The 23,273-nt window shown below is 37.7% G+C and overlaps 2 protein-coding genes and 1 long non-coding RNA gene across 3 annotated transcripts; 1 reads left to right on the top strand and 2 right to left on the bottom strand.

The window, feature by feature from the left end:
* Positions 1 to 1,105: 1,105 nt before the first annotated feature.
* On the top strand, positions 1,106 to 7,611 carry LOC133517928 (F-box/SPRY domain-containing protein 1-like). The gene is made up of 4 exons (XM_061851412.1): positions 1,106 to 2,050; positions 2,436 to 2,709; positions 2,853 to 2,943; positions 4,025 to 7,611. The coding sequence occupies exons 1-4, from the start codon at positions 1,701 to 1,703 to the stop codon at positions 4,117 to 4,119; spliced, it is 810 nt and encodes a 269-aa protein (XP_061707396.1). The 5' UTR covers positions 1,106 to 1,700; the 3' UTR covers positions 4,120 to 7,611.
* Positions 7,612 to 11,847: 4,236 nt separating this feature from the next.
* Positions 11,848 to 14,894, bottom strand: LOC133517924 (uncharacterized). Its single transcript, XM_061851407.1, has 2 exons — positions 12,818 to 14,894; positions 11,848 to 12,031 (listed from the first exon to the last, which is right to left on the bottom strand). Exon 1 carries the CDS (start codon positions 14,592 to 14,594, stop codon positions 12,921 to 12,923), a length of 1,674 nt encoding a protein of 557 aa, XP_061707391.1. The 5' UTR covers positions 14,595 to 14,894; the 3' UTR covers positions 11,848 to 12,031; positions 12,818 to 12,920.
* Positions 14,895 to 18,324: 3,430 nt separating this feature from the next.
* LOC133517925 (uncharacterized) lies at positions 18,325 to 21,430 on the bottom strand. The gene is made up of 3 exons (XR_009799426.1): positions 21,346 to 21,430; positions 19,458 to 19,642; positions 18,325 to 19,082 (listed from the first exon to the last, which is right to left on the bottom strand). It is a non-coding gene; the product is annotated as an uncharacterized LOC133517925 (long non-coding RNA).
* Between the last annotated feature and the right edge of the window lie 1,843 nt (positions 21,431 to 23,273).

Below are 23,273 nucleotides of genomic sequence, written 5' to 3'. Positions count from 1 at the left end.
AGACTAGAGAAAACGGTCCACTTGAGATAGCAAAAGTGGGGCGCGGTGTCTCAGTCGCACATGTTGCCAATGTTAAAAACATACATTGTGGTAGTATTTATATCAATATACTACTGAAATTAAATACTTTCTTGTACTATTTTAGTGCTATATACAGAGTGCGGTTCTCAAATCTTTTAAGTAATTTATAAATAATTATAATGTTAATGTTATTAACTGATTAAACCAAGGATGTGATAACAAAGAAAAAAAAGAAAGTTTTAATATGGCAGACATTGTAGAAACTTGGAATATTAATTGGTATTCCCAACTTGATGACATACTTTTGAGATATTTCCAAAACACGTGAATGGTGGAGCTCAGCATTTAATTGCGAAATATTTAAAAAATAGGTAAAAATTTTTGTGTGACAGGTTGTAGAAGTGAAAGTTGAACAGGTGAATCACAATCATTCAATTTTACGATAAAAATACAAGACTATAATTGTCAAACCCATGATGTCGGCACGATGTGAATCAGTTTTACACAATTCTTATTAAGTACTTCAGTAAGTTTATCTAATTAGGTATGTCTATATTTCGGCATGATTAAATTGGTGGAATGATAGCTAAGTATTAGAGAATAATTCATTGCCAAAATTGAAATCCAAAGTCCGAAACGGTTTTACTAACTATTTATATATACCTAATCGATTCGATATAGATTGGACACACATTCCCGTCAGTAGAAAAAGGCGGCAAATTTGAAAACTAGTTGCAATCACAGATCTACGATGAGTAGATGACGCTTAAAGAATTAAAGATAGTTAAAGTGTGCAAAACGTAAGCCATCACGCATATAAACATACCATGAGTGGGGAAGAGGCAGACTACAAATGAAAAATCGTGACCATTTTTGAGTTCGACAGTGGCGCCATTTATTAATTTTCAGACACATTTCCGGCATCGTAACACCTTAAGTATTTTAATTAGACAATATTAATCTCATCTACATGGAACCCAGGGCTATAACCGCGAAAATCGAAGTTCATCAATTGCGGACGTTTTTCTCTGTCACTCTTATTACGTCTTAGTGAGAGTAAAAGAGAAGGGGATCTTTCTCAATTTGCGAATTTCGGTTTTTGCGGTAGGCCCCCTGTTATTAGTATGTGTAAGCGAGAACAAATATCGACAGAAGTTACGGCAGACCACCTTCCTCACGATCGATCATGGTGGCGGTCCGGTACGCCTATCAGCTATCAGTAACAGCTTTTAGGACGACTAAATTAAGTAAGATTTTGTGAAGCGTTTTACAGAAGAGAATAAACTATATCCATCCCTTTTCAGGGGCCATAATACTAGCACAGCAAAAAGACAGTAAGGTTCTCTCTGTGACTATGCACAAATGAGAAAAGATCTTGGCTAAACTATATATTCCACGTTATCCTAATATCCCAGATACATATAACTCATGGTCACCCTAATTAGAAAGAGATGCAACGGCCCACCTTGACTTCTCATGTGGACACACGTTTTGGCCAATGTACCTTATCCGGTTAATCTTATAAGTCCGTGTTCTATTGATTTGGTTTGACAAGTCCAAATGTGACATTAGATATGATGTAAATTGCTGAAGTCGGGGTTTTGTCACATTAATATAAAACAAAATGAAAATGATAAGATGATAACAAATTGCTTTCAGCAAATAAGTCATCTAAAGTAATGGAAAGATTAACCTACTCATTGAACGACTTGCATTTGTGTGAAGGTTATTCTATTGCGGAATTAGTTCCGGATCTTGTTTTGGAAAACATATTTTCATACCTATCTGTGAAAGATCTTCGAAATTGTTCCTTGGTTTGTAAGAGTTGGTACAGAATCCTCAGTGATGAAAACAATGACGTATGGAGAATACATTGTGTCAAAAGATTGGCAGAAGAAGTCATGAAATCAGACTTGCTTTCCACATTAACAACTTATAAGGCAAAACTTAAAGCTTTCTTTCATGCTTGGAATCCGCATGACTGTTCCAGAAACATTTATGTTAAACCAAATGGATTCACTTTGCACAGGTATTTAGCTACAGCTCAACAAAGTTATACGTTATAATATGTTAATTGTTATTTGAATTATTTTAACCTCAATGCTATTTTCTCTAGTATAGAAGGCATTTATACTGTTGTGCAATGCCGGATTTAGAGGTCTGAAGGCCTCGGGCAATAAAGGAGTGGAGGCCCCCTGGCCCCAAATTTTTTCCAAATAAAATGGTAAATTTACCGAATTCTCTATTGTGGGGGGCCCCTCTTTTGTGGAGGCCCGGGGCAGTAGCCCCGGTTGCCCTGCTGTTGTGATAGAAATAATATTAACCCCTTAAATTAATTTATGTTTCTAATATTTCATGTTATCTAAATAATATGACTCACTTCACTCCAATTGAATCTCATTTGAAAATTACAGGAATCCAGTAGCACAAAGCACAGATGCTTGCAGAGGTAAAGTGGGTTTCAATTATGGGCGACATGCCTGGGAAGTGATATGGGAGGGCCCATTAGGGACTGTAGCTGTGGTGGGCATCTCAACCAAAGAAGCACCTTTACAATGCCAAGGCTATGTGGGATTATTAGGGGCTGATGAACAGAGTTGGGGATGGAATCTTGTGGACAATCACTTACTGCACAATGGTGACACTCAAGGACACTATCCGCTGCTTAATAATTGTCCAAAATATCAAGTAAGTCCAAAAAATTTATTCATAAAAAGACCATTTTAATAACTATTGCAAGTTATAGTAATAACCCTGAAGCTTCACACTTTAAAACACTAAACAACAAAAATGGTAAAATACTTCTAATAATGAAGATTTTATTTTTGCAGGTTGGTGAGCGCATACGAGTGATATTAGACTGTGAGGACAACACTTTGTCATTTGAAAGAAATTATGAATTTCTAGGAGTTGCATTTAAAGGTAAATAAGTTATGGAGTTATTAGATGTACTATCATTGTTTTGGGATTTTAGAATTCTTCTTCATTAGGTGGGTCCATACAGAGTGAGCACATGCGCGAGGCAATTTCCTCACGCACAAAACGGCCAGTGTAGACGTGCCTCGTCCGAGGCGGCGCGCGTTTTTTCCTCGCCCGGCTATTGACTTGTCTTATCTTATAATAATATTAATAATAAACCTGCGGGGGCAGCTTGTGGCGAGCTGACGGTGAGTGGCGACACTGCGGACCCCTATTCCAGAGGGCCCTTTTATTTGGCCCTCGCCTCTGCGCTTGCCTTCACCTGCCGGCCAGAGTGGAGTCACAAGAGCGGGACCTATGCTCCAGGTTGGAAGTGTAAAATGTCATAACGCCTGCTGAACGGATTACCGGGATCTGGCTTCCGCAGGCTCACCTCTCGACAACCTCACAGCCGCTCCAAAGTGTTGCCTTATTGTCGCACTGTGCGTGCGGCCGTTGTGGGGCCCACTTAATGAGTTGGCGAGTCACCACCTGTCTTACACATTTCCGAGACTGATTGTGACGGCAGGTGTCCGCTAGTCTCCTCCCATAGCCCATTATCCAGTCCATCCAACTTTCAAATCAATAGCCTTATGACCTTAGGTCCCATCGCAGCACAAAAGAGCTGCACTGCAATACTATTTGCACCTGGCGGGGACCATCTCCGGATGTATCATATTGTGCGCTCGGGGATGGTATCCGCCACGTGTATCCCTTGCTTTTAGATTAATTTGTTCTCTGCGCTGTTGGCTTCGGCCCCACGCATGCCTCCCAAAGGTCCGGGACCCCATGGTCCCCAGATATGGTAAGACAGACAAATAATAATAATAGCCTTTATTGCCGAAACTAAAACAGTATTACATTACATTTATAAACCAATTTACTTAAAACTAACACATCGGATTGTCCGGATTAGTGTTCAGCGTGTCTTCTGACACATAGGCCTCTCCCAGCTGTTTCCATTCCTTTCTATTAATGGCTTTCCTGGTCCAGGTGGCGAAGGTCTTATCTTACTAAATATTAATTCATTCATATGTTCTTTCAGGCCTTCCCAACAAGCGACTGTATCCAACTGTTTCAGCTGTGTATGGAAATACTGAAGTGTCTATGGTTTACCTCGGTCCCCCATTAGATGGCTGATGGTGACCTTCAATGTCTAGATAATATGTTAATGATCATACCGCGGTCTGGCGGGGCAAAAATGCACCAGAGCTGCTATATTGACGCAGGTGTTACTAGGCGGGTCCAGACAGAGCGAGGAAAAAGAAAATGCGCGGGCCGCCTCTGCCGAGGGACGTCTACACTGGCCGTTTTGTGCGCGAGGAAATTGCCTCACGCGTGTGCTCGCTCTGTGTGGACCCGCCTGATCTTGATTCATAACAAGATTTGATATCAATTCATAGTCATACTAAGAATGTGACTCCATCTAAAACTAAATATAAATTAAAAAGGCAAACCTTTTTCATTTATTCTTATTGAAACTATAAAAAACAATATATTAAAATCACTTAACAAAAATGTAATATTACATACATAAAATATTAATTTAGTTCATACTATTGTAATCACGATTATTATATATTAGTATTACATAAAACAAATTTCATTTGCCCTCGCACTATTTAAAGTCAAACCAAAATTGCCTTTGTCAGACCGGGGTATGTTAATGATCGATATATGGCTCTCACAGGTTTTGTCATTCACGTTCGCTCTAATGAAACTGAGACTTAATAACGCGCCGATTTAGCACGCACACTATGTGCCCACTTACTTTTCGGGTTCGACCAAATGGAAGCGCGGCTCTCGTTGTGAGTGTGTGCGTGCGCGATACGAGAATACGAGTAAAATAGGCATATCATGAAGTCTTAGTCTTGTCTTAGCCATCGATATCCGTAAGGTTCATAGATCCATGGTGTTTACTATTACTAATTTAGTCTAGTCAAAACAATAACATAGTATAACTCTCTTAACCCTTTTCCAGGCCCCACCAATCTACAAGGTTTTACCAAAAACTCCAAATATTGTGATCTTGTCCAGCTTTGATGATTCATTTGAAGACAAGTCACGTTTCCCCAAAGTGCACTCTAATTTGAACGCTAAATCGGAATGCTAAAGTTGAAATTCTACTGTCGCGTATGTGGTCGATAAATCGTACTATCGCCTGGAGAAGGGTTAATACGATTAAATAATATTTCTTAAACTATTAAATTGACAAAAAACAGATGTAGAGTGATAAGCCAGATCGAGTAAATTGAGCAAAAAGTGTTACTGATATCATAATTATTTATAAACGACTTAAAAGGTATCAGAACGCTATCTGAATATAGCACTAATATAGTATAAGAATGTACCTAATTCATTTCAGTAGTAGTATTGATATCAATACTACCACAATGATATCTTTTTAGAAGCTTTTATTTACTTTCACCTGACGGTTGTCTGTTTGTAATCAAATCTTGCAAGTTAAATTTGATCCACTTCCAGGTTTCCGATTGAGCTGAAAATTTGCATACATATGTAAGTCGGGTGACAATGCAATATTATGGTACCATCGAGCTGATCTGATGATGGAGACAAGAGGTGGACATAGGAACTCACGCAACAAAATAAACGCAACCTCGGATAAAACAACGCAACCTAATTGTGTTTGGGGTTTTTAGAATTGGCTCTGTGTGTGTGTGAGTATTAGTTGCCTGTGGAAAGAAAACTACAGTCAGCGATAAAAGCTTGTACCAAAAATGAAATTTTTGCCAAAAACTTATTAACATTGGCAACATGTGCGAGTGAGCCCTGTGTGGCTCTAGTCTTGCTGTCTCAAGTGGACCGTTTTCTCTAGTCTGGTACGAACACCTTGTAGCTCGGTAATAAGTTTCAATGTAGTATGACAAAAAATACAGCGCTCTCCACTTTAGGTATAACTTCATGCAAAAAACATCAAAGCTCCATAGTTTTTAAGCTAACACGCTAATGATATACGGTCTTACAAAAGGTAAATGCCATGAAAAATAATCACACGGTGAACTAGATTATATTTGCAAGGACTGACTCCAACCAAACACCTAGGTTAAAGTTCGCTTGATAGAAAAAAAAAACACGAAAGCATATATAATTTTCATTTAATTTTAATTGTATGTCGTTACCCTGCATACCACAGCGGTATAATTTCAGTATTAAGTAGCTTGTAATATAGCAAGTAAACACAAATTAAAAAGAGAACCGCCTGTATCTTGGCAAACGCTTTCATTCCGATTTTTTATCAAATCTCATTCCAAATTATATTTTATATATGGATTTTTATATGTTAGGTAGATTTCTGGAATTATTTTAAACTCTCTTTAATTTTGATGCTAGTTAGGGTTGGAATATTTTTTAAATTTACTCCATGAACCTGGAATTATACATGCATATTAAATATTGTCAACCTACATACGCTCGATATATACAACCTTAGTCCTTCGGCAGTCGGGCAAAAATAAAGATACACTTATGACAACCGGTGGCAAATACGTATACTTAACTTAATTATTATCTTATTTAACGAGGAGACAAGTCAAATTATTTTTATGAAAATATTTCATTTGTGTTATTTTTAATATAAACACTAGATAAAATAGAAATCATATGCCAATAAAAAGTGACCGAGGCGTCCAGTGCACTTTGCTGGATTAGAACCAGCGTCATCTGCATTCGCGACGGACGCCTTAACCACTAAGCCACCCGAGTCACGGTGTACGGGTCGAAATTTCTTGTGTGTATGCAATCTTTTTAAAGACTTATGTATAGGGACTCAGGACCGCTCCGTCCACAATCCTATTTCGTCACGTCATATGGTCCACTGTTCGTTGTATGCTGGGTCCAATTGTATGCTGACGACGTGGCATTGTGGACGATTTAAATAGGTGGTGAGATAGGATTGTGGACGAAGCGGTCCTGAGCTCTCTAAGATAGACCAGTATGGTTCGTCAGTATGGTTTTTCCTTTGTATAAGGCATCTATTTAAATTTATAATCTTATTACTTTATATGAGTGTGAATATTATCCAAGATATTGTTAGGATTTATTTGCGATATCGTAGTAGTATACAACGTGCTCATGAGAAACCCGAAAGATTAATCAATCAATAGTAGTAGTAGTTTTCTATGCTTATCTAGAGTTAACGCCAATTGAAAAATAAACTTATTTTTGTTAGGTACTTAATCCTAACCGCGTTGTTGATGGCGTTGTTGCTACTATAGCACGTAGTCTAAAATATCCTCATTGATAGATGCTAGACGTAAAAAAGTGTCAATATCACTTTGCAAAACATTTGATTTTTATGTACTAATACTTTAAAAATGAAACGGAAAAAATCATACAAACAAAAAAAATTGGCGAAATTGACCCTAACTCTTATAACATGTTTTCCTTCTTTTGGCTTTAGAAATGCGTGGTTAAAATCTTTTGGGTTCCTCGTGTTACACCGTGTATATATGCGATTATAGACTTAAGTTATTATTTATTTTCTTTTGGTTAATGTATGATGCACACTTTTACTGCATGGTCCTAAAGTTGACAGATTGAGAATATTACAAGTTGGTTTTATGATTAGTACCTGATGATTTTGTGCAATATAATGATCATTCAAGCAAAGAACATGGCAGTTTTTTTTTACCCAAGATTAGTTTTTAGGTTCGTTAAGTATGCTGTCGTTTTTTTCGACCAATTGCTTATTTCTTGTAAGAACGAACCAAGAACTTTCTTAACTTTATGGAACCTTTCTGCAATTTTCACATCTGTAGTATAGGGTAGTTATTTTCAGTAGGTTGAGACTAGATACAGACAGGGATACATCGGGTTAATGGAACATCATCAATTCATCAGTCACGGTCAGTCAAAGTTAAACTAGGGACTTAATACAATATGCTTATTACTAGCCCATGAATTGCATAGTAGAGTAGGTAATAAATCGCCTCGCATAGCTAAACTGTGGAATGAACTATCGCCTGTGGTATTTCCGGACCGATAAGACTTTCAAGAAAAGAGCGTATCTTAAAGGTCGGCAACACACTTACAACCCCTCTGGTGTTGCGGATGTCCATGGGCGGCGATACTCGCTTACCATCAGGTGATAGTCTGCTCGTTTGCCTCCTATATCATATTTAAAAAAATGATAATTTTCTAAACAGTTTGTAATTCATAGTATTAGAATAAATTAAATTACTTTCAGAAAATATGCCGTGACCCCGGTGGCCGAGTGGCTCAGGCACCTGCCGCGATAGCAGAGGACGCTGGTTCGATTCCAGTCTGAGGCACTGGAGGCCTTGGTCACTTTTTCTTAGTATATGACATTTATAAAGAAAAATAAGTAAATTGACCTAATAACAATTGGCTTTATTATAACGAGTCCGGAAGTGCGCATCATCTATTCTCAATATATACGACAACTGGTCGTTTCCTTAGGTTCAGCGTTCTCTTTCTATCATCTATGTAAAGATAGGCAGACCACAGCTAAGTTGGCAACACTTGATAGCCCAGCCTGTGCAAGTGTTAAATAAACCTCATAATTTCATAGATGTCTGACGTTTAAAATAACACTTGCGTTACATCTGGACTATAAAAATCGCTGCCAACTTATTTTGGTCTGACTAAGATATACGCGGATATCACGCTGCTACGGATCCGCACGGCGCTCCGGTGTGTGGCTGAGACAGCGCTATGCGGTAGCGAGCAAGACAGCATGCACTTCAGGTGAAGTCGAAAGAGTATAATATTAATAATCCATATTCATACTAATATTATAAATGCAAAAGTGTGTCTTGTCTGTGTGTTACCTCTTTAGTACGGTCGCCAAGCCGCTCCGAGGCCAGATTTAATTGACTCAGCTCGGCCTTACCCACAACCGGTATCAATGTGTTCGGACAGTTCTCCTGATCACCGTACATGCGGTAGTAAAGCGGAAAAATGGTGGAGGGGATAGTAATGACGTCACAAAGATGGCGGCCGGACCTATTATTTTTGGCGGTGTATCTCGAAAACCACTTAACCGATTTTAATCATCGAGGTGTCAAATAATAGCTTATATTATGGAGATTATTTCCTTTTCTACAAATATTTACGTGAAACCTATAGGAAAAAAAATAATCACAAAAAACAGTTTTTTTATAAAATTATTATTTTTTATTTTGTAAAAATCTCCGTAAATATTAGCATTTCGCAAATTTTGTTTAATATAAAACATATTGCTTCATTATCAAGGAATATAATGAGCCTTAAAACATACAGATCGAGTAATAAACAATGAAGCTACACTCATTTATTTGCGCATGGGTAACGATAACTGGCTTTTACCGGTCGAAACTGTGGTGACTGTTACGATACGTATTGAATGGAATTTATAGAGTATCGGTTTTAATTACTGAAATTATAATTAAAATTATAAAAACCAGACACAATAATGTTACCTTACTTCGACGTTTAGTCTCTTTTTTCGTCTTAATCATAGGTAGGTACATATTTCTTTTTACTTAAAAATTTTATACAGGGTGAACTTTTAACCACCAGTCATACTCTGCGCAGCGACTTTATAGGTCATACTTAACAACTTTTACTGTGGGACCAATTCCGAAATCGCGAAAAAAATTTTGACTGTCCCATATAAAGGTGCGACCAACTTTACCAGACCAACACTTTTCCAAACTGAGCTACAGCTGTCCGATGAAGTTAAGTACTTAGGACTAACTCTCGACAATAAACTCAATTGGAACAACCACATCAACAAACGGATAGACAAGGCGGGAGTTGTCTTCTGGCAGTGCAGAAGGATGATTGGTAAGAGGTGGGGACTCAACCCGAAAATTACCCTCTGGCTCTATAAGACGATAATCCGCCCCTTACTCTGTTACGGTGCTCTGGTTTGGTGGCCAAGAACAAACCTAGGCAACGTACGAGACAAACTACAAAGACTTCAAAGGCTCGCATGCGCGGCCACCACTGGCTGCACGAGGTCTACCCCGACTGCAGCCATGGAGGTCATGCTAAACCTTCCACCGCTGCACCTACACATACAGCAAGAGGCCAGTCTCTCAGCGGTAAGGTTGCGAACCCTCAAGATATGGTCTAACATCACAGGAGCTCTTCACACAAAATGCCTGGAAAAGGTGTATGACGAATTTCCAGTGCTTAGGTCAGGCACGGACCGGATTCACAAACAAGCTATCTTCGATAAAAGGTACAAAATACAGTTATATGAGGACGACAATCATGAAGGACTCAATCCCCGGGAGCTGAGAATCTTCACTGATGGGTCCAAAACAGACAGCGGATCGGGCTCTGGAACCTTCTCAGAAGACCTGAACATGTCGATCACCACTCCGCTAGGAGCCCATAAATCGGTATTCCAAACTGAGTGCATGGGCATCATAAACGCGGCGGCTGCCATCACTGCAAGGAAGGTAGTAGGATCCTCCATCCGCATACTCTCCGACAGTAGAGCAGTCTTAATGGCTCTAAATAGCCATATAGTTACATCCAAACTTATACACGAATGCCACGAACGACTAATGGAGGTATGTCATAATAACAAGATCACCCTACAATGGATCAAGGGACACAGTGGATCCCGAGGTAACGATGCTGCGGACGAGCTTGCCAGGCAAGGATCGAATGCGGGGGCGATTGGTCCGGAACCGATTCTTCCGATACCATTTAGCAAGGTACGCTCAATGCTGCTGGCACGTACAGGGAAACTACACACAGAACACTGGCTGAACCAGACTGGATGCAGACAGGCAAAAGAAGCCATGCCTGGCATCAACGGAAAACTCACAAGGGCGCTCCTGCAACTAGGGAAGGTCCGACTGAGTATGGTAACCAGTGTCATAACAGGTCATGGACTATTTAACAAACATCTTTTCACAACAGGTGTCACAGACAGTCCCCTGTGCCGAGGTTGCATGGAGACAGAAGAAACAGCCTCTCACGTGGTGCTGGAATGCAGCGGAGTGACTCCATACAGGGCTAAACATCTCGGATCTCCGAGAGACCTCCCCGAGGTCCTACTCAACATCAAAGGTTTGATAGGATTCCTCGAGGAGCTGGGCTGGCAGGACTAGCCCACCCCCAACATATCACGCAAAATAGGCGCAAGTCGTCGAGTTGCGGAAAAATCGCCCGAATACGATACAATACAATACAATACAAGGTGCGACCAGACCGCAGCTTAAAAAACGGTCACGATACGGAATCGCAGTGACGCGTCGTATGCGTACCGTTTTTGACGCATGCTCCCCACACCGCTGTTTAAAAAACGGTGACGGTACGGAATCGCAGTGACGTGCTTCACGCGAATCTTTTTTGTTCGCAAAACAGTTGCGTCTTTTACGTCACCGGTACGGTGTCTGCCATAAGATCTCCGTGTAATATTTTTTGCGATTTTTACGCAGTTCAATTTACGGTGCGTCAGCTTATTTTAAGCAGCGGTGTGGCGAGCATGCGTCATGGACCCGGGTACGTCCTTAAACTACGTCCAAAAGAGAGGTATGGGCATTGTGAATGTCATCTCGCTTTGTGTGGTAGGGCACAGCCAGTGGGTGTCATTCCAGATCCAAATATTCTTGCGTGATTCGGCATTGGTCCCATAATAAAAGTTGTTCAGTATGACCTGTAAAGTCACTGCGCAGAGTATGGCTGGTGGTTAAAATTTCATCTTATACCTATATTCGACACAAGTAGTAAGTACTTACAGACAAACTATGATACACATTTTGTACCAAAGGGGATGAATTTAATACATAAAGATTTATAATGATTAACATTGTAATCCAAGATTCCTTTAATCACTCTTGCCTTGGTTCAACAATAACTATAACCCAGTAGGATTAGATATCTGCTTCGCTTTATGATTTAGTTAATTGATTGGTTGATAGACATACTATGGCATTATTGTAATTGAGGCTTCTGTAGTATGAGAGGAATATTGTCATCCTTACCTTAATTAAGTTGGACTCGGTGTGACTCAAGATCTCCAGCGTTCCCCAACGCCAGCGGCCAACATAGACCACGTTCTACTCCAGACCTGTTTAAATATTGTTAAGATTGATTCCACTTGAATCACTAAATATTTACCTAATTAATATACATATAAGGATTGTTTACTTGAATGGTAGTCAGTATAGTCTTACTCTATATTTATTACTTATTTACTTACTTTCCAAACACTTATGGATGTGCTTTCACATGATTGCACTTTTATTTGTGCCAAGTCCGTCTGGCGAGTACAATCACCTATCGTGACTTGTACTTGTAATTTTAGACCGCCCTATCCCCTGGTACCAAAGGACATCAATCTAATTAGGTGGCCCAAAGCCTTGTTCTTATTTATTAGAGGCCCGGTACGCATGAGCTTGTTATAGGTCGGCAACCAGATCATCCGAGCATAATTCGTACAGATATCTCATGCCACCCAAAGCGATGCCATATTGGCCAAGCTCCTACGTCATGCAATCGCTGCTTGCATGTTAGTATTGCCTCAAGGTATTTTATACCTATTATTCCATTGCATACATGACTTGTATGCGTGGTTTAACACCTTAGTGTCATGTGCATGCCACACTTGCATGCCAGCTAAACAGCATTGAACAGAGTAAGCACATAGTGACAAATTGTAAAACCAAACCATTATAGAATAAATCCAAACATTGATAATTCGTTTTATTTTATCTTATGCTAAATACTTAGCTTTCCTTCACGAGCAAGAAACAGGAAATCTTGAGTCACTATCACTGATATTAACTTTTACTTGAACAAATTAGATATGCAACAACCATGATACATTTGAAAAGGAGAAAAGAGCGTCACTTACCATAGACTAAATTTCATGTTCTTTATTTTACGTTTCCGGGCTTAAGTGTTGCTGTCTATTATTTACAATCATCGCGTACTTCGCGACACTCCCCCTCTGGATCTTAATTAATGGCTGACATTAATTCTTGTGTCCATCTATGGATTCTTTCCATAGCCTGGACCGCGGCTGCTCGACGTTGATCAGTCGATACAATTTGATGATTTGACGACTCTTCATTATTTATATCAGTTTCTGACCCAGAAGGAACTTGTTCTGGAGCAATTTCCCTGTTTTGTATCAAATTTGTGCCTTCCAACAGTTCTCCTTGGTCCATTGTCAAGTCGTTTTCATTTGTCTCTTTTAATATGTGATGATCTTCCTTAGAATCGTTTGTGCAGGTAGGGACGTACGTGTTACTCTCTTTAGTCCTTAAAGGTAAGGTCTGAGGGAGATCTTCAGTATCAAAGTATGTTGTTTTATCCTCATTTACTAGGGATTCCCTTGTAGGATCTTGGAATGATACATCCTCATCCACTTCCAGAGGATACAAATGTGCAATAGATCTTGTGAACACACTGTCCCCTACTTTTACTTTTGCAACTCTGCACAATCCATCCTTTCCTTTTATTAATTCTGAAATCTTTCCTACCTTCCATCCTTCTCTATTTTTAGCTTCACTCTTTATTTGTACTATATCTCCCACCTTTGGGTTTTTCTGAGATCTCACCCTTGCTTGTTTAGGTGAATTTCGATATCTTTCTCTGAGACTAAGTAAGTACTGGTTAATAAACATTTCTTTGTATTCATCCATTATCATGTTTCCGCGATTCCAACCTTCAATAAGTTGTTGTTTTATAAGTGAACCTGAAAGTGGTAAACTTTCTATGAGTATTTCTATACTTAAACACTTTCCTGTCGTTAGGAAATCTGCAGGTTTAAGTATGTGTTCTACATTTGATCCCACATATGTGAGGGGTCTAGTATTAATAACCGCCTCTGCTTCTTTAATTATGGTTAACAGTTGATTGTCTTCAAGCATGTGTTTTTGAAGTGTTCTCTTTAAACAGTGCTTTACAATTGCTACTAGTCTTTCATAAGCTCCACCATGCCACGGTGCGAGCTGTGGAATAAATTTCCATTTTATGTTAGTTATAAAATTTCTTTCTTCTGACAATACTTCTCCCAATAATTTAAACTGCGAGGCATTGTCAGATATAATAAGAGTCGGAGCTCCTCTTGTAGCAATGAATCTTCTAAATGCCATGAGGCATTCGTTAGTCGTCAGATCCTTGACGACTTCTAGGTGTATCGCCCTTATTACAAGACACGTAAACAGACAGATCCATCTTTTCTTTAAACCGTTTTCCGTCCTCACAATCATTGGTCCAAAATAGTCTACCCCTGTGTAAGCGAATGAAGTCGTATACTTCACCCTCTCTACCGGTAATGCAGGAGTCTTGGGTAATTCATACGGACCTCCTCCGTGTTTTACACATCTTGGACATTTACTTAATGTTTTTTGGACTCTAGTTCTACCTTGAGGTATCCAATACTTCTGACGTATAAGACTTAAAGTGTGAGGTACTCCTACATGGAGATTCTTTTCATGAGTTTCTTTTATGAGTTTTTCTGTGAATTCACATTCTTTCGGTAAGAGAATGGGATGTTTTGCGTTGAAGGATAAATCTGAATTTGTGAGACGACCGTCACATCGTAAGATTCCATTTGTGTCACAGAATAAACCTAGGTTGCGAGCTAAACTCGTTTTCTTCCCTTGCACTTCTTCCGGGAACATTGTTTGTTGTAACTGTCTTATTTCTTGTAATTGAGGATCTGAGTTTGTTACAGGATTTGATTTGGTAGGCAATGTTTTATCTTTTTGATGATTTTCTGTGTTAGACAGACCCTCCCCCAACAGAAGAGAAACTTCAATACCTGGGCTCTTGGGCCAGGCCTTTGGATCGTGTCGTAAGAAGGCAGGTCCATCCAACCACTTATTTCTCTCTTCTTTTGAAGTACTCGGTCGTGTTGCAACATCTGCTGGATTAAGTCCAGATGGAACATACTTCACGATTAGGTTTTTATTACTTCTTATCTCTTCTATTCTTCTAGATACGAACGGTTCCAACAGTTTGTCTGAATAAAACCAGCCCTTTACGATCTGACTATCGGTCCATAATATCGTTTCTGTGCTATCCATTTGCAAGAATTTGAGGACATATTTAATGAGTCTACTGCCAATTAAAACGCCTAAAAGTTCAAGTTTCGGTATTTTTAGGTTTTCTTGATTCCTGGCAGGCACAAGGCGTGATTTACCTATTACAAACTGGATGTTATCCTTTTGTACCAAGTATACTACGGCCGCGTAGGCTACTGTCGAAGAATCTGCGAAACAATGCAATTGTGCCTTTCTTTCATTAGGAATAGTCATATTTCTTGGTAGACGTATTGACTCTATTGCTTTAAGATCTTCTAGAATATTTACCCATTCTTGTCTCTTTTCATCTGATAGTGAGCTGTCCCATTTGACTTTTTCCTTCCATAATTGTTGAAGAAGTAGTTTGGCTGGTAATACTACGGGTACACTGAATCCACAAGGATCATATATTGCCGCTATAGTTTTAAGAATACCTCTTTTTGTAACTTTGTTGGTCTTAATTACTTTGGCTCTTAGATGAAGTGAGTCTTTCTTCAATTCCCAATTTAAACCTAAAGTTTTTACTATAGTTTCCGGTGCCGCATCCTGTATTTGATTTATGAAATCCTTTGAATTAGAACTCCATTCTCGAAGATTCATTGATATTTCTAAGAACTTATCTTTTGCCTCATTGTACAATTCTAAAGCTCATCCACTGACCCCGTGCCTGTAAGTAGGTTGTTCACATATATGTTGTTAGCTAATTGTTTGGTATAATTTCCTTCAGAGGTCTGTAGATGATGTTTTATGGTTGCGTTTAATAAAAATGGACTTGAGATAATTCCGAAAGGAACTCTAGTAAATCTATATTGTATGAGGTTGTCTTCAGTGACAGGTTTTTCAGAGTCCTTCACCCAGAGAAATCTAGTTACATCTCTATCATCATTATTCAATCCAATCTGTAAGAAAGCCTTTTCTACATCTGCAGTTAATCCTATATTATGACATCTAAATTGAATTAGTAATCCAGTAAGGTCTTCGAGCATCATGGGACCGGCATATAAACATTCGTTAAGACTTTTCGCATTCTTTGTTTTAGCTGAAGCATCATAGACGAGTCTAAGTGGCTTTCCAGTGGCCATTACTCCATGAAACGGTAAGTAAAGTATGGGATGTTCCTTTCCTTTCTCGTTAGGAACTTCTTCGATAATTTCCTTTTCCAATTGATCACTTAGTGTCTTATCATAAAGTGATAAAGTTTCTTTATCTAGTCTCTTAACGAGTCCCACGAGTCTTCCATACGCTAATCCGTAATTAGTTGGTAACTGTGGAGGATAATCTTTCCATGGCCAGCTGACTTGGTATCTTCCATCCTTCAACATGGTGTTTTCGTTGAAGTGCTTGATTGCTTCTTCATCTCTATTGGTGTTAGGTGAGTCGACAATTCCAATAGATTCTAGGTCCCACAAAGTCTTCATAGATGTATTATCCAACGGTGGATCAGGTTCGTTTAGCTTGGTCTCATATGAAGCTTGGAAGTACGTGAGTACGGACAGTTCGTCTCCCCTTTCCTCTCTCGATCGACCAGATAGTATCCAACCAAACACAGAGTCTACTAGATAAAGATTTTCCTTTATCTCTATTTTCTCAGACAACATTAGTGATTGGTAATAGTCGTTTCCGATCAGGATGTCAATTTGATCCTCAAGTGATCCATCGTCGGCTAGAAGATACCGGTCTCGATGTCTCCATTCCGAGAAATCTTTATTAAAAGTGGATATGTCACGAGTGATAGTAGGCACGATATTTGCGTATATTAATTTCATTTTATTTGTTTTTGTTTGTAAATAGAGTCTAGCCAATGGACTTTCTAATTCATACGGTTGTTCCCCGGCAAAGGTGAATACCGTAAGACATTGTTTTTCTTCTGGTTCCAGATTAAGTTTTCTAGCTACCTTTTGTAAAATATAACTTCTCATGCTACCACAATCCAAAAGTACACGACATTTAATGACTGTATTGTTCCTTTGTAGGACACAGCGCTCGGTTGTGTTGTCCTTTCATCCCACAATGCGGACAAACTCTTGTTTTGTTTTTACACGTCCTTGCACCGTGGCCTAAACCTAAACATACATAACAGCGATTATTTAATTTTGCCTTTCTAAGTGGTATGGTTTTGACATTGGTACATTCGTCATTGAAGTGATCTCCACCACAAAATATACATGAGATCTTCCTTTTCTTTTTAATGGGTGCAGATTGGTTTTCTTCTTCTTTGAACTTTCGTTTATTGTTATATATCTTACTAAAGGCAGTCACAGTTGGTTTGAACCTCTTATGGTTGATTTTGTTAGCATCTGGTTTCCTTGACTTGGGTTTTCTTTTGTTTTTTGACTCTTGTATGAGAAGAGTTTCTGTTGTGTAATTTTTGTCTTTGCTGTTGTCTTCCATGCAAGTTCTTTTAGCATCTTCTCTGGCTGTTAGCACTACCTGCAGTTCTCTCCTTAATTCCTCTATGGATTCATCCTTTAATTTCAATTTCAACTCGTATATAATATCTTCGGGGAATTTCTCCATAATTAGGAATCTCAGGTGATTGTGTTCAGTATTTTCTCCTAAGGAGTTTAATATTCTAAGGTGCCGATCAATATCGTCTAACGTTTTCCTACATTCGTCCTGGTTCTCAGCCCTCTTTAGTTTATATAGTTTTGAATAATGAGCATCAATTATCTGTGATTTTCTACCATATCGGCTGGTAAGCATAGTAACAGCTATTTTGTAATTATCATTAGTTGTTTCCAATCCATCTAAAATGGTCTTCGCATCTCCTTTCAAAGATGTTTTCAGATAAAGGAGCTTGTCTACATCTTTCAGATCCCTTTGATCAATATTCGAGTTAAATTGATCCCAAAACTGTGTCCACTGAAGAACATTCCCATCAAATGTTGGCAAATGAAGCTCGGGCAACTTTCCTCTATTGGTAGGATGACTTGAGGTGGATGAAGAACCAGACTTGTCTCGTTTTGATTGTATAAGCGCGTTCAATTCAGCTAGTGCTTCTTCACCATTTAATTGCTCTGTCGTCAGAATAGATATTTCATCAGCATTCGGATTAGTAGCTGTATTAAAATATTGGTAAAGCTCCGTGTTAAATCGGTTTATCACGGCTTGTAATTTTGCTGAAACAATCTTGGCTTGTTCTTCCTCCTCATCACTCCACGACTTCAGAGTACAAAGGACCTTGGAACTGTTGGACAGGTTTTTTATTCCAGATACAAATTTATTTAGTCTCTCCAAATATATTTCTTCCATTTTTATTTTTTAGCAGTATTGTTGTGCAATAATCCTGAAATTATTATCTTTGACTATAATAGACTGTAAATAAATTCTATATTGACTACAAAGGAGTCCCATCAACACAATTTATTGGTAAGTGACTTTTATGTAAAGGCTGTTAATTATAATATAATTAATCTGTGTATTGATTGTGAATTTTATTCAATCAACTCGCTTCATACCATTCTCTGATAAATGGTAAACAAAGTTTGTGAAATACTTGGTCGTAGCTCAACACTGTTACTCTTGCTTAGCAAAGTTTTATTAAAGTTCACATGCAAGTCCCACACATAGTTCGACCTAGTCTATAAACAGCACTAATTCCCGAACTTGGGTAACACTTCTCACTAAATGTTACTTTTCATTTGACTTGGATGTGACACTACCGTGCCCCTTTTGGCAATTTGCTTACAACAGCAAGAAACTTCAAGAGCATATTTTGGTTCTTATTTATTCAACAAAGATAGTCACAATCAAACACAAACCGCTAAATTCTTTCTAACTTGTTATCGTTCAGGTTTAATTGTAATAAACCTTGTTTACTACTAAATGTAATGACTTATTTGCTTAAGTCTTTAATTTGTATATAATTTATATCTCATACAATAATCTCATTAAAAAAGGCTTTAACTTGTCCCCTTTTAATACACCAGGGGTTCTAAACTTACATTTACATACCTTGTCATTAATTGAACCTAGTTTCTTTTATTAGATTTTCTTCAAATACTACAGCAATGCATTCTCTCCACCACTGGGCAATGATGTTGATATGTAGTATGTAATTTCCTCTTAAAGCATCTATGAAGTTACCTTGATGATAAATGATACATTTAATATATTAATTCAATGTAATTAACCAGATAATTTTTATTGTTTCGGGTAACAACTTGTATTTCTCAACTATTGTCAAAGTAGCTTAAGATATGTACTTAAAACTTGGAAAAGGCGCAATATATCTTTCACTATAATTTCTACTTGATATGGATTGTAAAACGAACTTCCATCTATACATGCTTTACTAAATGCATTGTAGAATCTACTAGTGATAATAACAAATCGTTATGTATTTAGTTATTATGGAAACATTTCGATAAAGTATGGAAACTTTACAAACAACGCACAAAGTGATTTGCTTGACGGCGTAAAAACACAAAATGGTGAGAATCCATTCCAATCCATTCTTACCTGATGATATAATGAATGATTTCCTTTAATATTTGATTTGTGAGCACTTTCCAATTATGAAACACTGGATTTCTCAAGTAATTTGATAATTAACAACAGGATTCGAAGTTGTTTGTCGATAGCCGCGTTTATGAAACCTGTTTGTACTTGTCACTACTGTCAATGTCACTGCATACTTGTAATTTCTGTGGAACGAAATACGTTTCCGTTTTGTACTTACTCTTTCGAGTTTTACGTTTTTATTCATTCAAATCTCATTTAAAGTATTTTTATTAAATTACTTCAAAATGATGATGCAATAAATAATTGTATACAAATCGTGTTCACAACGCCATCTGTGGTGGAATAGCTGTCTCATTTCAAATGAGGTGCCACCTGTCGAGGAGCGGTTGAACTACTTGTAAGTTTACCTTGCGTTATACAAGCTCGACAAATTAAGTTTTGTATGATAATTAAAGGAAGGGGTTCTACGAAATAAATAAAGTATAACCACATATATTTATTAGACTTGCTGCACGTCTGCTTTCCCTTTCGTAAATTATCCTGAAACAATGTTTTATTCACCTATCGATTTCCGATACAGATGTCAGGTTTGCTTGTTCCTCCACAGATGTCGCTACCACGAACCATATTTCAGATTTATTTGGTAAATTTATCTTATTAAATGTCCTGTTTTTCAAGATAGGATGACCACATTCACCATACGGAAGCCTCTTATTATATCCTTTGTGTAGCAAATATGAGCTATGATATATATTTGTTAATTTATTCCAGCAACTGTCACCAATTTTATGTACCAAAGGGGATGAATTTAATACATAAAGATTTATAATGATTAACATTGTAATCCAAGATTCCTTTAATCACTCTTGCCTTGGTTCAACAATAACTATAACCCAGTAGGATTAGATATCTGCTTCGCTTTATGATTTAGTTAATTGATTGGTTGATAGACATACTATGGCATTATTGTAATTGAGGCTTCTGTAGTATGAGAGGAATATTGTCATCCTTACCTTAATTAAGTTGGACTCGGTGTGACTCAAGATCTCCAGCGTTCCCCAACGCCAGCGGCCAACATAGACCACGTTCTACTCCAGACCTGTTTAAATATTGTTAAGATTGATTCCACTTGAATCACTAAATATTTACCTAATTAATATACATATAAGGATTGTTTACTTGAATGGTAGTCAGTATAGTCTTACTCTATATTTATTACTTATTTACTTACTTTCCAAACACTTATGGATGTGCTTTCACATGATTGCACTTTTATTTGTGCCAAGTCCGTCTGGCGAGTACAATCACCTATCGTGACTTGTACTTGTAATTTTAGACCGCCCTATCCCCTGGTACCAAAGGACATCAATCTAATTAGGTGGCCCAAAGCCTTGTTCTTATTTATTAGAGGCCCGGTACGCATGAGCTTGTTATAGGTCGGCAACCAGATCATCCGAGCATAATTCGTACAGATATCTCATGCCACCCAAAGCGATGCCATATTGGCCAAGCTCCTACGTCATGCAATCGCTGCTTGCATGTTAGTATTGCCTCAAGGTATTTTATACCTATTATTCCATTGCATACATGACTTGTATGCGTGGTTTAACACCTTAGTGTCATGTGCATGCCACACTTGCATGCCAGCTAAACAGCATTGAACAGAGTAAGCACATAGTGACAAATTGTAAAACCAAACCATTATAGAATAAATCCAAACATTGATAATTCGTTTTATTTTATCTTATGCTAAATACTTAGCTTTCCTTCACGAGCAAGAAACAGGAAATCTTGAGTCACTATCACTGATATTAACTTTTACTTGAACAAATTAGATATGCAACAACCATGATACATTTGAAAAGGAGAAAAGAGCGTCACTTACCATAGACTAAATTTCATGTTCTTTATTTTACGTTTCCGGGCTTAAGTGTTGCTGTCTATTATTTACAATCATCGCGTACTTCGCGACACATTTTGCCTGTATAGTGATACATAGTGAATAAATTAATACCTGATTTAAAAAATAAAACAAAAATAACAAATAGCATGTTATTTAATTCAGTAATCACTAATCAGTCTTAAACAATGAACATCATACTTTTAGATTAGACAACAAAATGTATATTTATACTGTGTTTCGACTTGAAAGATTTTACTGCTTTAAAACATAAGACAAACCTACCAACCAAATGTATAAAAAAAAATGTTTTTTGTGATTATTATTTTCCTATAGGTTTCACGTAAATGTTTGTAAAAAGGAAATAATCTCCATAATATAAGCTATTAGTTGACACCTCGATGAATACAATCGGTTAAGTGGTTTTCGAGATACACCGCCAAAAAGAATAGGTCCGGACGCCATCTTTGTGACGTCATTACTATCCCCTCCCACCATTTTTCCGCTTTACTACCGCATGTACGGTGATCAGGAGAAACGCCCGAACACATTGATACCGGTTGTGGGTAAGGCCGAGCTGAGTCAATTAAATCTGGCCTCTGAGCGGCTTGTGGACTACTAATAGTAAAAGTTGTTCAGTATGACCTATAAAGTCGCTGCGCAGAGTATGATTGGTGGTTAAAAGTTCACCCTGTATAAAATTTTTAAGTAAAAAGAAATATGTACCTACCTATGATTAAGACGAAAAAAGAGACTAAACGTCGAAGTAAGGTAACATTATTGTGTCTGGTTTTTATAATTGTCATTATAATTTCAGTAATTAAAACCGATACTCTATAAATTCCATTCAATACGTATCGTAACAGTCACCACAGTTTCGACCGGTAAAAGCCAGTTATCGTTACCCATGCGCAAATAAATGAGTGTAGCTTCATTGTTTATTACTCGATCTGTATGTTTTAAGGCTCATTATATTCCTTGATAATGAAGCAATACGTTTTATATTAAACAAAATTTGCGAAATGCTAATATTTACGGAGATTTTTACAAAATAAAAAAAAATAATTTTATAAAAAAACTGTTTTTTGTGATTATTTTTTTTCCTATAGGTTTCACGTAAATGTTTGTAGAAAAGGAAATAATCTCCATAATATAAGCTATTATTTGACACCTTGATGATTAAAATCGGTTAAGTGGTTTTCGAGATACACTGCCAAAAAGAATAGGTCCGGCCGCCATCTTTGTGACGTCATTACTATCCCCTCCACCATTTTTCCGCTTTACTACCGCATGTACGGTGATCAGGAGAACTGTCCGAACACATTGATACCGGTTGTGGGTAAGGCCGAGCCGAGTCAATTAAATCGTGTTTCTAGAGGGCTTTTGAGATTTGGCGACCGTACTACTTCACATGGCAAGCATGGCCAAACTGCCCTTAGCGAAAAAATTAATTTCATTTTACTGGATTATTAACCTGATACTGGAACTGGATATTTCGCTTTCACTAAAAATTAAGCTTGAAATGCTTCAGGTTTAAAAAAATATACAAAAAAAAAGAAAATACATTTTTATTTTATTACAGCTAAAGTACAAATTCGAGTTTTTCACAAATCCGATTTTAATTTTCGAAAAAAATATATGTTAAACATTATTAAATTCTACATGAAATATATAAATTTGATAACTGTCGCAATCTTGCACGTATTTTTTTAATTTTTCTGAAAGTTTTTAACTAAATTTTTTACTATTTTTTCAAGAGATAGTTTTTAGGGTTCCGTACTCAAAGGGTAAAAGGTAACTTCAATTTGAAATCAACCTTATCGAAAACCAACATGCCGCGCGCGGTGCGTTTGTATGAAGATAACCTGCTTCCTCACTCTTTGTACTATGATCGTGCCATCGTGCGTCTTAGG

The sequence above is a fragment of the Cydia pomonella genome, chromosome 5 (genome assembly GCF_033807575.1).
Source record: "Cydia pomonella isolate Wapato2018A chromosome 5, ilCydPomo1, whole genome shotgun sequence".
NCBI classification, from domain to species: Eukaryota; Metazoa; Arthropoda; class Insecta; order Lepidoptera; family Tortricidae; genus Cydia; species Cydia pomonella.
This window is presented reverse-complemented; position numbering and strand designations above follow the sequence as displayed.

Excerpts from the sequence above, each read along its gene's own strand:
- LOC133517928 (XM_061851412.1), top strand. The coding sequence starts at position 1,701 with ATGGAAAGATTAACCTACTCATTGAACGACTTGCATTTGTGTGAAGGT. Across the intron at positions 2,051-2,435 it reads AATGGATTCACTTTGCACAG|GAATCCAGTAGCACAAAGCA; the intron begins GTATTTAGCTAC and ends TGAAAATTACAG. Across the intron at positions 2,944-4,024 it reads TCTAGGAGTTGCATTTAAAG|GCCTTCCCAACAAGCGACTG; the intron begins GTAAATAAGTTA and ends ATGTTCTTTCAG.
- LOC133517924 (XM_061851407.1), bottom strand. The coding sequence starts at position 14,594 with ATGTTCCCGGAAGAAGTGCAAGGGAAGAAAACGAGTTTAGCTCGCAAC.